Raw genomic sequence first — 15922 nt, 5'->3', positions numbered from 1 at the left:
AAAATTATTCGGCGTGAATAAATTACTTAAAAATATGAAGTGTAGTTTGCACATTGATTAAGTTAAAACAGAACTTGCATAACACCCTGTATGATAAAAATAATAATGAATAGTTACCAGCAAGGACAACATATTCGAGATTTTCTGTATTTGATAAGTTCTTTTAACCTAGTTTTGCCTGAACATAACAATTCAAATTATATTGTCACTGACATGTGAATGTTTCACTATATTTATTGTCAAAACATACCTCAACGAAAAATATATTAGTTTTATCAGTAACAAGCCACATTTTCACTATACGATAATAAATGTTCATTAATTTGGTATCGGCGCACTTAACGCTCAAGGACAGAAGGTGATATTACTGCTGTGGTTATTTTACTGTATCAATTTGTGCCAGATATTTCTTAGAATCGAATAGTTTTCGAAGTTTTAATCAATGTTTTCCGACCGAGTGAAATGGTACACTAAGTACACGAAAATACGCTCGAAACAGGTCGATATAGTTAGTGGATTTTAGACATGAATTTGGATTTTAGCTTGTTCATTCCTACCAAAAAAAAACTGCTAATATGTCTTTTATAGGGTTTTACCACTACCAAGCGCGTGTATGTCTTCCACCTGTATAAACAAGTAAAAGCACTTTTGTTGGCATGAGTAAACAACAGTTGAAGCAAATTCGTGTCTACATTTCGCTGACGTCAACTGTAGTTTTAAAGAATGTGACCTTACTACTTACTTGATACCTCTTTCATTCGGGTTTCATACAGCCTGAAGTTTTCAGACAAATTTTTCAACAATTTAATAGACCAAGATCACAGTTTTAGACTATAGGGAACCTATAAATGTTAAATCCATTGATTGCTGTAGCTTTTGAATAACTTCTTACAGTAACACTTATCTAGGATTAGCTTATATATGATGTTCACCCAATTTTTGCAATTTTTGTAGGAAAGATTACCCTCATCTAGAAGTGATTCGAGGAAAAAAATTAAAAGACCTAAAAGACAATAAATGTAGTTTGTACATTACACACTCAAATTCTTTGTCTACCTTCGTCCGTTGAAAATAAATTTTTGTTTTGATAAGTAAAGAAGTCAGTTATTTTGTGTACAAAACCAACAAAAAAGCTAATCTTACTTCAATTAAGGTAGAAGCAAGATAAAATGATCGAGTCTGATTTTTGAAAATTGTCAAAATTCAATTGTCACAACCAGACTCGACCATTTTATTTTGCTTTCATTTTACAGTGGAGATTATCAAATAAATCTGGAACCTGAATAGGAAAAAAACGCGAAAATAATCCACTTCATGAGTACCCAATTAAACTGAGATTGACTAAAATAAGATAACAAACGCGAGAATAACCGCGTTAGTCATACCACCATCAAGACATCAAGTCCTCAAGACACAAGAATAATAAACGAAACAACATTTTGTCATTTCTAAAATTTAATCTTATCAATTTGATTACTGTAATTCTGTGATAACGATATGAAGGAAATTCAAAGTAAAAATGATTCATTGAATGGTCTAAAAATGTAATGAAGTAATCAAATACACTTATAGGATAGGTAAAAATGATTGACGTCACATCTAAACGAATAAACAATAGACTCCACCATTTTATTGGTGGTAATGAAATGATTAATGAGAATGCTGGAGTTATTTGTACGATGTGTGGTATGTAAACATGCCTACGTTAAGGTGGGTCAATTTAAAGGCACGGCATTATAGCGAAGATTTAGCAATGTTATCCTAAATGAAGCAATGAATCTATTTTATGTCACAATTTTTAGATGTTGATGTTGACATTATTACCAGAAGCTGTATAGAAAACAGACCCTTCGCATTTAAGACAAGACTTTGACCCACAACGTTATTTAATTTTGGAAATTTGTATAAAAATTCAATCGAGTACTCACTCGTTCAGTGATTCGAAATACGAGTGCATAATCAAACTTGAGTTCATTTCCACCATATTAGCGTTAAGAGTCGGGTGCAAATAAATCTTAAGTGAGTGTGATCTGACATAAACCACATAGAAAAAGTTAAATATAAAATTTTTCCAATAATTTTAAGAAAATCGATAAGTTCCATAAGTCATTAAGTGTTGTTTAAACAAAATCGTGTATTTTCCAATCTGAAATTTATTTTCAATTAAGAGAGAGAGTTTTCCGAACCGATTGCTCACCACTCCGCAGCCGTTTCGCATACAGGTAAGTAGGTTTCAATTTGTGTGGTGTAGATATGTAGTGAATTGTAAGATAATTTTAATCCGTTTCATTGGATCGATTAATTGTGCTTTCTGTTTACTCAAATGAATTTTTTATTCTTTTTAGTGCATTAATATGAAAGATTTTTTGTTTCTATTTACTTTTTCTATTTAAATTTGTATTTAGTGTTGTGTTGTAGTTATATACTCTTCTTGAGTCTGTGTTTCATTTGGTGGTGCAATTTCTATCTAATTTTTAAAGTAAGGCTGGGTGTGTGTGGTAAAAATTCAATTAAATTTTATGTGTTGCTTTCTTACTATCAAATGATCAGTGGCCAATAAATGAACATATTTATTTTAAATAAAAATCATTAAACAGTGAGACTAGACCGATACGTAGACACTCTTCGAGCTATATTCACTGTTTTAAATTGAAAAAAGCGAAGTAAATAACATGACTAATCGTATAGACGCGTAATCAATGAGCTACAGGTGGAAATTGAATAATTCATTTCAATAACAAGTAGAACAACATTTATTTGTCATCACAATACGCAAATGAACCGGGTGATAAATTATTCGCACAATTGGTAACCATACTTTAATCTAGACTTTTCTCACAATGATGCAATATGCTTCAATTAATTTAGGATAGATTGTTAGTCTAGAACATTTCATCTATATTTGATCTGCGGATGAGAATAGATTTTGAGCTATGAGTTTTGTGCATATCAAAAATCTTGATCAAATTGGTTACAGTACGATTGACTCAGAATCAGATACAAGTGAGCCCCGCTAATAATGTTGAAGTAAAAAACTTACTTTCGTATGATCGCTCAGACAGAATTTTTATTTATGTTAAACTTTCATCATTAATCAACAGCACAGTTAGCCAGACAACTGTGCAAACATTTAGGCACACATTCAGTAGAACTACGCAACATAATGTTATTCCAACGCTGTTGCTGTGGAGTTTCAGATCGAATTTAATAATTATTTCGATTGAAATGAGTGGTATATGGTAGAAGAATGCGATACACTGTATATCATTTTTAAGTCAAAAGAACTAACAGATTCGATAATTTCACAGCTACGTCATGATTAATGAAAAATGAGATAAGCACCTACCGCGAAACAGTGTCTTTGTCTTCTCAAAACTAGGTTAAATATATCAGACTACCGAAAATTTACCATTCTACTTGTAGCTCTATATTGTTGCTTTAACAGTATCAGACAATCAACAATAAAAGAGTCACAGGCTAGTCCACTAATGTCCGTATCAACATAAATTACGTTTCAAAAAATGCTTTCCAGATCATTAAAACACTCCGAAAAATGGAATTTATTCATCGCTCAACATTATACAACGTTCGTATAACTATATAGTGGAAATGGAAAGGCGCCATCAAAATTATGTCCTCAGACATATTAGAATGAAATGGTTTGCACATAAGGGTGCGTTTCGTTGGATTTTATTTATGTAACGGTCTATGATCTCATACATTTTTGTACGCACCGTAGCGATGGACGTATTTGTACATATTGTGTACGGTCAAATTCAGCTCTGTTATGTATAACAATTATTTATATCTATAAATAGTAACGTGACAATTGACAATGAAAATCACTTTCACTCGTAGACTTACCACAGTTCATCAATCAAAAACATTTTTGTTGAATTTATTTTCGTCAATCCCCGCAGAACCAAACGCATATGTCGTTTTTCCGGTTAAATGCTTGGAGATTATTATGGTATTAAAAGTGTAATTAGTGAGGTACAAGGTACTGTATTATGATGCCAATATTTCCGTTGTATCATTTATAGGATCCTGTTACGCTTTTTAAGGACATTTAAACTGAAAGCATATCGTGAGAAAACATTAAATCTATTACTTCATTGTGTAAAGTATCTACTTATAGTGTTTGATACAAAATCTATCAATTCCATACATTTCGCTGCACAAAAGAACACTTTTGCCAAAAATCTCATTGTTCTGTGTTTATCCAGGAGGTCAAGTGTTCCTACTCCGGTAGCTTTTTATCTACCGATAAAACTCAATACGAATAATAAAACTACTTCCAAATTGTTGTTTTGTATTTCGAATACGGTACGAAAACTGCTTTTATGACTCATCGTCTTTAATTAGTTAAACATTGTAAATTGCTGGAAATGGCAGACAGAGTCAATAAAAATGAAGTTATTTGGACAGCTGTTTTGAAAAGCCTGTAACAGAAAAGCTCTATCTATAGTGACATTGTTAACATCAGTAACTCCTCCTACTTAATCTGTTTGTGTAGCTTTATTGAACACAAGTATAAATAAAGTTAGTGCTTGTGTCGGAAGCAAACCAGTTAAATTCGAGTGATTCACTGTACGGTTACATTAATATAGCGAAATCTTAAAAGAAGCCACCTCAGAGTATTGAAGCGTAACATAACTCACCGCATATATATCTTTTGGATGAAATATTTTATTGCAAGTTTGTTGTGTATATCGGCGTTTAAGACATAATAAATTGTATGCACACAGGAAAATAATCTTGTAAAGCACTTTCGACGAAAAATATTTATCTCAGCGCACCAAGTACGTGTTTAAAATAATAATTAATATTTTGTTTATCTTATCTTATCTCATTGAATCAACAAAGAGATATAAAACATGTACATAAAAATAGAAAAAATGAGCGAACAGTCATTATCGTACAAGTCGGTGCTGCAATCTAACTAACAAAATTATCATTGAATTTACAGCGTAATTCATTTCGAACACGTCGACACGAAATATATTGGGAAATCCTCTGCTAAACTTAGTCAGTGCCTGTATAAAGCAAATAATTGATATAATGGACCCAAAAGGACAACCACAAAATGCCCCTCCAGCCGGCTTCTATGTTCCACCTCAACCACCACCAGCCTACGAGGCCGGACAAACGAATTACCAATTTCAGCCGCAACAGCAACATCTAGTTCAACGTAAGAACCCGATATTGTATTGAGTGATGTGTCGTGTTATTTTAAATTATTCTACGAAAAATTTGTAGACGTCATTACTACACCGAATGTGGGTCCCAATCCCTGTTCGATATTATGTCCATCTTGCCGTCAACATGTTGTGACCAGAATGGACTATGAAACATCAACAAAGACTCATATAATGGCTGGACTATTGTGCGCTTTTATGTAAGTTTATTATTACACACAGCCACTGAGGTGAATGAGCTTATTGAAATAATTTTTTTTTTCGTACAATAATTAGATGCTGGCCCTGCGCTTGGATTCCTTACGTTATGGACTCATGCAAGAATGCGAATCACTACTGCCCGAATTGTGGTTGTTTCATTGGAACGTACAAATCGTAGTTTATGGAAATCACAAATTTTGTGTACTATGTGTGTGATATATGAATGCTTAAGGAAAACGTGCACTAAAATATTTAAAAGTTTTAAGTATAAAATAAGAGAAATGGAAAATATATATATTTTGGAACAGTAAAAAAGATGTCGTTAATGTCGATAAAAAGAATTAATAAGTATACAACACTACACCATATAAACCACATTCCAATCGATAAACAGACATTCAATGGGACATTTTAAAACCGGAGTTGTACGCCCTAACTCTATTCTTAAATTAATGATAAAATTCTTTAGAATTTACGTAATCAAAAACCAATTCTGTGACGTATCGCTCCTTCAATTTGGGAAGTTCTAATTATTCGAAACTTTCATCCATCAGGATTGCACCAAAAATTGTGAGCAGTGGTGAGATGAGTGTAAAATAGCACAATGATTTGGATTGGAATGTCATTGTTATAGTTTGTCGAGGTAGAGCCCTTAAGTGGCTTCGGCTGAGATGAAAGAGACATAAAACATGTTCAACGAGAGAAGTAAGCGAACAGTCATTGTCGATCAAACTGTTGCTGCAATCTACCTCCAATTTAGAGTATTTCAAGATCAAAATCGGCTTCATATATTTTCAAGTTTCTTCTCCTATTTGTGAAAGAGTTTCGGATGTCTTCTAAAACGTGTTAGACACCGTGTCTGACAGACTGGAGCACCATTATTTGAATTAGGATGATTGTGTGTTTCTTGTCATTTCTGTTAGATTTCATGATGAATAAATAAACAAACAAACAAACAAACTAACAAGTTGCCCTTGAATTTTCGGTGCAACTCATTTCGAGCTCGACCGCATTAAAATTAATTTTGGGAAATATTTTTTTCTTCAAATATCTAGTACCTGCCACCAACTGACTCTAATGTTACTCCTCAACCACCATCAGTCGGCTTTAATGTTCCAAGTCAACCACTACCAGTTGGCTTTAATGTTCCAACTCAACCACCACCAGTCGGCCCTAATGTTCCATAGATCAACCACTACCTTACGACCTTACCACCACCAGCCAAATGAATTACCAATATCCACCGCAACATTTTGTTCTACGCATAAACAGTTTTGTATTTGTCGTGCATTTGAAGTCATTTTACAAAAATTTGAAGACATGATTTCATCACCATATGGGTCCCAATCCGTGTTCATTGGTATTTCCATTTTGTCATCAACATGTCGTTACCAAAATATACTAAACAACAATAAAGACTCATGTGGCGGCTGGAATAATGTTTCTAATCGGCTAAGTTTCTTTATAAACTGAAGGTGTACTCGTAAATTCACACGAGAACTGGAGTGTAGAACTTCTTCTTATCTTTAGTTATCTAAATAAACGACTTCTTTATCCAATCGAAATTGAACTAAGATACAAATGATGCTTGCCTTATGTTATGGACATGCAAGAGTTTTAATCATCACTGCCCGAATTGTGGTTCTTTCATTGGAGCTTATAATAGTGGTTGCTGAATTTTGTGTGATATGAATGTTTATTAAAAACGGGCACTGAGATATTCAATGTTTAAAACAAACAACTCTTAAACTCTGAAATTAGCAAAAGAGCCTAAAGTAAAAGGCCCGAACTGGTAATACTGAGAATTCGGGTGATTCTGGAAGTGAAGTGCCCTATAGATTTGTGTATGAAAATTTTTAATTTTCAGGCATTTTACAATTGATTTACCACTTCGGCCCTGGAAGTTACAATGACTTAAAACCGTATACATCGAAAGTGTACAACGTTTGTGTTACGACATTAGTTACCCCTCTTGGGCAACCATAATCCAAACAACAAATCAATTAATATCATGATAACTTCGCATGCTAGCCTACATTCCATTGTAATGAATGGTATCGGAGACAGTTTATTGAATGCAGTAATATCTGATAGCGTTATTTCAACAATTAACTGTAACCTTTATTTCCGTATAAAAAATAATGACAATAATGTTAATACAATTGCAGGTGTAAGTTCACAAAAGGATTTTTTTCTTTTTTTAACTTACTTTTATGATGGTATTGAATTTCCAATAGTTCCCTTTCAAAAGTCAGAAGAAAATGTTCAAATAAACACTGCTGAATGACTGTGTTAACCTGTTACAGACGGCAAACACATGACCAGTATTATTATCGGGTCTATTACTTCCATTGATCAAAGTATTCTTAATCGGTTGATGGATTTCAAATCTTGTATTTCAATTTTTTTAACATGTATTTTACTATATAAATTACTATATAAAGGACCACATTACCCAGAGCTTGTCATTATCATTGTCTTCGGTATCGATAACAGATGAATAGCTGTATGTGACAGGTTAAGTACAGAAAGACCAGTATAAATGTAGGGTTCGAAACCATGGTTAAAATAAAGCTATTCAGAAGGTATAAAAACAGACTTTTCTGGGGTAAAAGCTTTCTCAATAAAGCTATTTTTAGAAAAAAAATTATTAAGCTCGGTAAAGCTTAACTATTTTTTCTGCACATAGAAAGTTTGGATAAAAAGCTACTTGCGAGCAGGTGATTTAAATTTTCAAACGTGAGCTAATGAAGTCAGAGACTTTATATTAATGTAATGTATACTAGCCATCTGTAACAGGTTACGTTTTCAAGCAAAAGGGAGATTTCTTGGAATTGTTGTATTGCTTGGTCTGTAATAATTAAATTACTAAATCTTTTGTATTGCTTCGATTAGACCAAAATTCGTTGAAAAAATCGAAGCAAAAGATTTAGTAAAAGGGAGATTTTGAGATGAATATTAGTAACAGAAGAGTAACAACTACAATGTAAGTATTTTCATCAGAAGAAAAAGATGCGACGTGCATAAAATTCTTGCGATTTAGAATTCCAAGATTCTGTACTTTTACAACTCGTGATAATTGCTTTCATAACTCGCGTTAATCGCTTTCATATTGAGTTTCATTTGCACTTAATCTACCTTTTATTATACAAATTATAGCCTGGATATTGACTATATCATTATAAGAAACTGCTATGTCACTCCAACGTGAGGTTTTTTTGTCTTTTTTGAAATATTGTCATGGGTTATGCATATATTATAATTATATTTAGGCGGATCATCCACATACATCTCACAATTTACGAATACCGCCGGATAAAACGCATATTTATTTAAGCTGTATTTACACAAATTGTTCAGAATGTTGCCAAATTAATTGAATAATAAGTATAACAGCAGCGTAGTAGAAACCAATTGTGAAAACAGTCGGAAGAATCGAAAATTCTTCACAACGAATAGAAGAAGATTATGTGCATTGTATGGCAGTAAGTTAACAACGTACGCTGTGTATACTCCCTGTACAGCCCATAATTCCTAACACAATAAAATAATTAAAATGCTTTTAAGCTAAGATAAAGTTATTTATTGCTATTGTCATGTGATACAGCTCTATTTTAGAAATATTTCGTCAGAACTCATACAGTAAATTAAGGAATTAACTTTTTGACATTTTTGTGTGTTTGCCATATTATACTTGATACTTGAACAAGTTCAAACATTTTATGCATAAATATATGGAATAAATTGCAAATTGAACTGAACTTGTTCTATGTCATTTACCTCATTAGAGTTTCGGCGAAGACAACATGATTCTTATCCTTCATGTAATCAATTTTTGAAAAGTAATGCAGTTCGAAAAACATGAAAGTATGCCGAGGTATATGCATGAAAATAATTTAAATGAGAAAGAAATAATAATTTCCATAGCGTTATAACACTGTGAGCTTGATTTTTTTTTAAGTTGGAAGTAGATGTTCCCAAAATGTTATAACAGTTTGTGGAAAAGAACTAGACCTTGATCATTTTCGTTTAAAAAACTCAATGGGCAGTTCAGCCTGATGTTAGTCTGATGCTTTCTAATGCTTCCACACACAACATACTTCATCCGAGTAAAAATTTTGATAATTTCTTGTAAATCAAAGTCGACCTACTCAAACGTTGACGGGAATCAGTTCATTCTTCATAGGAATCAACGCACTTCAAGCGGGAGTGGTACTCTAAAAAGGGTACCGAAACTTGACAGTGTGTCACACAACTGTAAAAATATTGTCATATAAAATAGAGTACTTTCTGCAGCTGACCACTATGATTATTTTTGCTTGAAGTCCGTTGTAGGAATACAAATCATGTTCGCTTCACTACTTTTCACAGTCAGGGTATACTAAAAGCAGTTATAACATTTTGGGTCCGTCTTCAAACTGAAAAAAAAATTTCAATTTCACCGTGACGATTCCATAATAGGAAAACAAACTCTGCTACAAATTCAAAATAATGTACTTACACTTACTATATCGTTGTAATTCAATTTTCAATATAATATTTGAAAATCACGGTGCTGCAAAGATATTGCAGTTATTCCAATGATTTATAAGAAAAATGTTCAGTGACCTATTTCAAATTATTGTATATAGTTTAGAATAACTCCAATAAATGCAGTTTCAATTTAGAAAAATATTGAATTTATATGCGCTCCGGTTGTTGAAAAAGCTGCACAATGCACAGCAAACTTTCATATTAAATGTGCAGTGCAGAAGTTTTTTTTTTTTTGCAAAATGCGAAAGTGTTTAAATCATAAAAAATAAAGAAACATTGAAAATAAACAATATTCCATGATAATAATTTGAAAAGTGCAACATAAACAAATATTTGTTTATTTAGTAAGTTTTTGGAGAAATAAGTAGCAGAAGTTTTTCGATTTTAATAGAAAAGTTGAATGGGTTCACTTTTTAAATTTGTTGAACTGAAGTTGCGATAGAGATAATTAAGTGAAAGAGTCGAGTATATTGAGTATTATTCCTATTTCAGAATTTTCCGTGCATAAAACCCTCTTACAAAGGGTAGAACTCTCCGGAATTTCCTATTACAGAACGCATCTACGACGACCTAAGTATCTCCCGCGTGAGGGAGAAACCACTCTTTTGTGATTAACATGGTTAATCAGTTAATCTGTCAATCAGCTACATGATTTTAGTGAATACGCACGGTTAACCAGTGATTTACCATGATTAACCACCCTATTTCACTATTAATTGTAGTTCTGCGACGATTCCTCTGGTTAAATGCTGGTTAATCACTGATTCGTCATCATGTTAATCACTGGTTAATCGTGTTAATCATGTTAATCGCGTCAATAAAAAAGCGTCGTTTCCTCCTCGCTCCCGTGCAAATTTAACAACGAATTTGTTTTTCATTTTTATTAAAATACCGTGTGAAGTATAAATAATTTATTTTTAATTAATGTAGACTATTATTCTGTAGAACGAAAGTGTAAACAGAATATCTGAAAAATGTCTGCTTGATTTTATACAGTCGTTGAAAAGTGAAAACTAACATGTTTTCTGTTTTGGGACTAGTTTTGGGTTGAATTGTGGGACAAAAATACTTAATTTAATGAACAACAGTGGCGCTAGTTGTCCAGCAAAGTTTTTATTCAATAAAATTCTGACACTTTTGATTCGGGGTGCTCACATTCGCACCATAAACAAGGCATCAGAACAGTCGGAGCGTTTGCTGCGACTTAGCCCCGTACAACCCGTAATCCTATTTCGTCCGCAACCATAATACGTCCGTAGCCCTAATAAGCCCGGAACCCTAATACGTCTACAACCCTCTAATGCGTCTGTACCCAAAATGCAAGTCAAGTTGGGCATTGTCAAATTTACTGAAACTGTTCATTTTTAAAATTGCGCATAGCGCAATTACGAAAGCCCGTACGAAGTACCTCTCAAATAAAACCAACAATTTACGACATTATTTTAGAAACCCAAAATTTTTTGCCAACTTTCCATTGGGTATTCAATTACCTCTCAAATGAAACAAAAACTAGCAAAATCGGTTGAGATTTACTCGATTTATGTGCAAAAAGCACTTAGGGCCGAGTAGCGGCCTTAGTGCAAGGGCCCAAATTTGAAACTTTTTTTTGCCATCATTCTATTCGGCATTCAATTATCTCTCAAATGAAACAAAAACTAGCAAAATTGGATGAGATTTACTCGATTTATTTGCAAAAAACACTTAGGGCCGAGTAGCGGCCTTAGTCCAAGGGCCCAAATTTGAAACTTTATTCGCCACGTTCTTTTCGGTATTCAATTACCTTCCATAAAAAACTAAATCTAGCAAAATCGGATGAGATTTACTCGATTTATGTGCAAAAAACACTTAGGGCCGAGTAGCGGCCTTAGTCCAAGGGCCCTAATTTAAAAAATTTTTCGTCACGTTCTTTTCGGTATTCAATTACCTTCCATAAAAAACTAAAACTAGCAAAATCGGATGAAAGACTGAAAAACACCTATAGGGCCCTAGCTCTGGAGGGGCCGACCCTACCATGCCCATTTTCGAACTTGACCTTACTTTTGTCGATACCAATCGGGGAAAAAAAGAATTTTGAAAAAAGGTTGTGATTTACTCTAGCTAGAGGGGTCACGGACGGACGGACGGACGGACGGACGGACGGACGGACGGACGGACGGACATTTTTTTTATTGCGGATTCGTCATCTATGAACATAACCAAATGCTTTGCCCTTACTGTCTGCTTCCAATTCGACGTGTTACAAACGGCATATTAATCTTATAAGCCCCCAGTACTTCGTACGGGGCTAAAAATTCAAACGAGCAGTTAACAAAATCGAGAACATAAATGTACACATTTTTTGCGATGCTGACCCTTCCCAAGAATTGTTGACATTGTATCTTGAAATACACACAATATCCTCATATTTATTTCTGAAATTTAAAGTAAAATTGTGAAATCTTGATGCATTGGAATTGAAGCTGCTGGTCACATTTTTAAATGGTACGGTAATGAGCAGCCAAAATTCAAATGTCAGAACCACTGTTCGCGTAGTATTGTTCTCGCATTCATTAGTCTTGTGTCAATTTGATTCGGTTGTGATGTGAGAAAATTTCTGCTAAACTTTGTGCATTATTCGCGATTTTTAAGTGCGTTAAACATTGCAAATAGCCAAATATTTTTGTGAACGGCTGAAAGTGTTGAGGAAATTTCGGAAATATACGTGTGTGGAAGATACACATCAAAACATTGCTGTCGGTTGCAAATTTAAACATCCACAGCCAATGTTTTGATCGTGTTTTCCCATACAAATGATACGAAAAGTGAAATAATAAATTAACTCAGTATTAGGTCGCGGTTAATTGCTAATAATTTCTATTTTCTAATCGAAAATCTTTAAATCGAAGAATTTGACTTCGGAGGAATTTTCTGCTTTTGATGTGGTCAGAAATAAATTATTTGTTTTTCTTCATCTAAAAAGGTTTTTTTTATCAAATTTTCATAAGAAAGTTATCTTGTTCAAGAAGCTTTTTGAGTCTCTGTGTGCGTGCGTCAATATTTTCGAAATATTTAATAACACATGGAAATGTGCATCAGCATTTTATATGAACCGTACACTGATATCAACAGTTAGTATCTCTCACCGAAAACAAGAGCTTAGCAAATCGGTGCATGCTATTCGAATGTTCGGTTTGTGATCAATACTATGTTCTAAGAAGTTCCTACTATCAAAAGATCAAGTCTTAAATGAGGACGTTTGTAGTTGGCAGCGAGATCCCTTTCAAGTCATCAGACTTTTCATTATCTGGGAGTTTTTAGTAATACAAAGTTCATAACAGCTGAATAATGATTTATCAAAATAGACTAGGAACAGGAACGCATTTATAGCAAGTGATATGAACGATTTTCGTGATGTTAGAGATTTTCGAACAGAATCAATCAACCGTATAGTTCTACCAAAAGCATGACAACGTTTATGAGAAAGTACTATACCGTGGTAGGTACAGCTGCACTGATAAAGTCCACTTACACCTTGGATATCTCACTATGCAGCATAAAGAAACGAAGGGACCCATTTCTAAATAGATTATGGATATGACCACTATTTCACAGGACTCTCAATGATTGACGCTGTCGGCATGTCGGTCACTTCTGTCAATTCACCGAACAATATTTTCACGGACAATGTGATCGAAAATTTAATTTCCTAACAAATGATTTGGATTTTTAAATTTCGTATCTCAAAAGACCGACTCGAAGGCAGTGCCATCACTGATTTTTGCGGTAGTGACGATAACAATTTCCACAATCTATTATTTTTTTGATCGACCAAAATCTCATGACTGTGATCAATTCAGTCAATACACGTGTAGCGATTATAACACACACAGTTCAGTGTTGCTCTCAATACGTGGTTGACGATACAATGGGGCGTGAAGATTCTCGTCGCCGTTATGATGTGAATTTTCAAGTCACGCCGATCTTCCCAAAAGCTTACAACCTTGACAATTCTTTCCTTACCAATTTTTACTGTTGAAGTAATTAGTTATTTGTCGCTGTTTTGGACGACTGATTAGAGTGCCTCAGATCAATCGTCCCAAACTGGTACACAAGCGAGGGGTCACGCACTTTTTCAAATTTAATCCATCAAATACATTTAATCCAAGAAATACATGGGATTAAATGGATTTAAATCCATTTAATCCCGAGTGCGTCACCCCTCGTACACAAGTAATTTTTCATGTAAACGGCCGAAAACCAGATAAAACCAAAAAAGTTGCCCTAATTTTGGCCCCGAAACATGAAAACATAATTTACTTGGAAATTTACTTACTGACCTGGAAAGGGGCTGATTTTGACATTTAACAAAGGCAATTTTTTTTAACCAAGCGAGAATCTTGGGTGTCAAGAAGAGAGATCTTTCATTTTTTAAGTTGTTTCTCCATCTTTTAAGGAACCGTTCAAAAATTATCGCATTAACACGAAATCAGCAATAATTGAATCATTATTTTCACGAAATGAAGGTAAAGCGTTCACCACATCAACAAAACCTCGATTACTAAAACGTAGAGGATTGATGAACTTAAATTCGTCTAACAACCGGCAGCTGCTTTATCTTGATTTGAAGGAAAGTTTGATAAAAAAAAACCTTTTTAGATGAAGAAAAGCAAAGAATTTTTTGATTATTTCTGACCACATCAAAAGCAGAAAGTCCTCCGAAGTCAAATTCTTTGATTTAAAGATTTTCGATTAGAAAATAGAAATTATTAGCAATTAACCGCGACCAAATACTTAGTTAATTTATTATTTCACTTTTCGTATCATTTGTATGGGAAAACACGATCAAAACATTGGCTGTGGATGTTTAAATTTGCAACCGACAGCAATGTTTTGATGTGTATCTTCCACACACGTATATTTCCGAAATTTCCTCAACACTTTCAGCCGTTCACAAAAATATTTGGCTATTTGCAATGTTTAACGCACTTAAAAATCGCGAATAATGCACAAAGTTTAGCAGAAATTTTCTCACATCACAACCGAATCAAATTGACACAAGAATAATGAATGCGAGAACAATACTACGCGAACAGTGGTTCTGACATTTGAATTTTGGCTGCTCATTACCGTACCATTTAAAAATGTGACCAGCAGCTTCAATTCCAATGCATCAAGATTTCACAATTTTACTTTAAATTTCAGAAATAAATATGAGGATATTGTGTGTATTTCAAGATACAATGTCAACAATTCTTGGGAAGGGTCAGCATCGCAAAAAATGTGTACATTTATGTTCTCGATTTTGTTAACTGCTCGTTTGAATTTTTTATGGTGCGAATGTGAGCACCCCGAATCAAAAGTGTCAGAATTTTATTGAATAAAAACTTTGCTGGACAACTAGCGCCACTGTTGTTCGTTAAATTAAGTATTTTTGTCCCACAATTCATCCCAAAACTAGTCCCAAAACAGAAAACATGTTAGTTTTCACTTTTCAACGACTGTATCTCACTTTAAAAGCTGTAATTTGAATGAGACTAAAAGTATATCCGAACCATTCTAATCGGATTCTTACTAAGATTCTAATAAGATTCTAATTTCAATAATTTATATAAAAAAATTAATTTTTTTTTTCAATTGTTTTCATGGTAAATCTTCTTTTTATTGAAATATGAAACTTTTTCCTCAAAATCCCACACGGTCTATTGTAAAGGTTTTGGTTGAGATGTGTTCGTCTCTAGCAAACAAACTACATTCATATGAATGAATTAAAATCCCCTTTTAAATGGATTTAAATGTCATCATGCGTGATGGGGATCAAATTTGTATGAATTTTGACATTGTTTCACATAGAACACAGCGCCAAACTTAACGAAATCACCGATATTCACTCACACAGGGATTAAATTGGTAAAGACGTTTGTGAAACTCTGTTACTTGTTTACGATTCGTGAGTCGGTTCACTTTAAGCCTTATGAAGAATCAGAGTTTCTCAAACTTATTTTACACCCTAG

At 33.6% G+C, this 15922-nt stretch overlaps 1 protein-coding gene and 1 long non-coding RNA gene across 3 annotated transcripts in view; both read left to right on the top strand.

Moving 5' to 3' along the window:
• Positions 1-15922, top strand: part of LOC119081525 — a 298236-nt gene that overhangs the window by 88090 nt on the left and 194224 nt on the right. The gene's annotated exons all lie outside the window — the stretch shown is intronic.
• On the top strand, positions 2024-5731 carry LOC119081507 (lipopolysaccharide-induced tumor necrosis factor-alpha factor-like). 2 transcript variants are annotated; one of them, XM_037190516.1, is made up of 4 exons: positions 2024-2222; positions 4970-5191; positions 5260-5398; positions 5475-5731. In XM_037190516.1, exons 2-4 carry the CDS (start codon positions 5062-5064, stop codon positions 5575-5577), a joined length of 372 nt encoding a protein of 123 aa, XP_037046411.1. In that variant the 5' UTR covers positions 2024-2222; positions 4970-5061; the 3' UTR covers positions 5578-5731. The 2 variants fall into 2 exon arrangements, with proteins under 2 accessions (XP_037046411.1, XP_037046410.1); XM_037190515.1 differs by lacking the exon at positions 2024-2222 and adding an exon at positions 4553-4802.

Source organism: Bradysia coprophila, unplaced genomic scaffold (genome assembly GCF_014529535.1).
Source record: "Bradysia coprophila strain Holo2 unplaced genomic scaffold, BU_Bcop_v1 contig_358, whole genome shotgun sequence".
NCBI classification, from domain to species: Eukaryota; Metazoa; Arthropoda; class Insecta; order Diptera; family Sciaridae; genus Bradysia; species Bradysia coprophila.
The sequence above is the reverse complement of the archived record's forward strand: the minus strand, read 5'-3'. Positions and strand labels throughout refer to the sequence as shown.

Coding starts and splice junctions, on each gene's coding strand:
- LOC119081507 (XM_037190516.1), top strand. CDS start 5,062: ATGGACCCAAAAGGACAACCACAAAATGCCCCTCCAGCCGGCTTCTAT. Junction 5,192..5,259: donor ACAGCAACATCTAGTTCAAC/GTAAGAACCCGA, acceptor AAAAATTTGTAG/ACGTCATTACTACACCGAAT. Junction 5,399..5,474: donor GGACTATTGTGCGCTTTTAT/GTAAGTTTATTA, acceptor TACAATAATTAG/ATGCTGGCCCTGCGCTTGGA.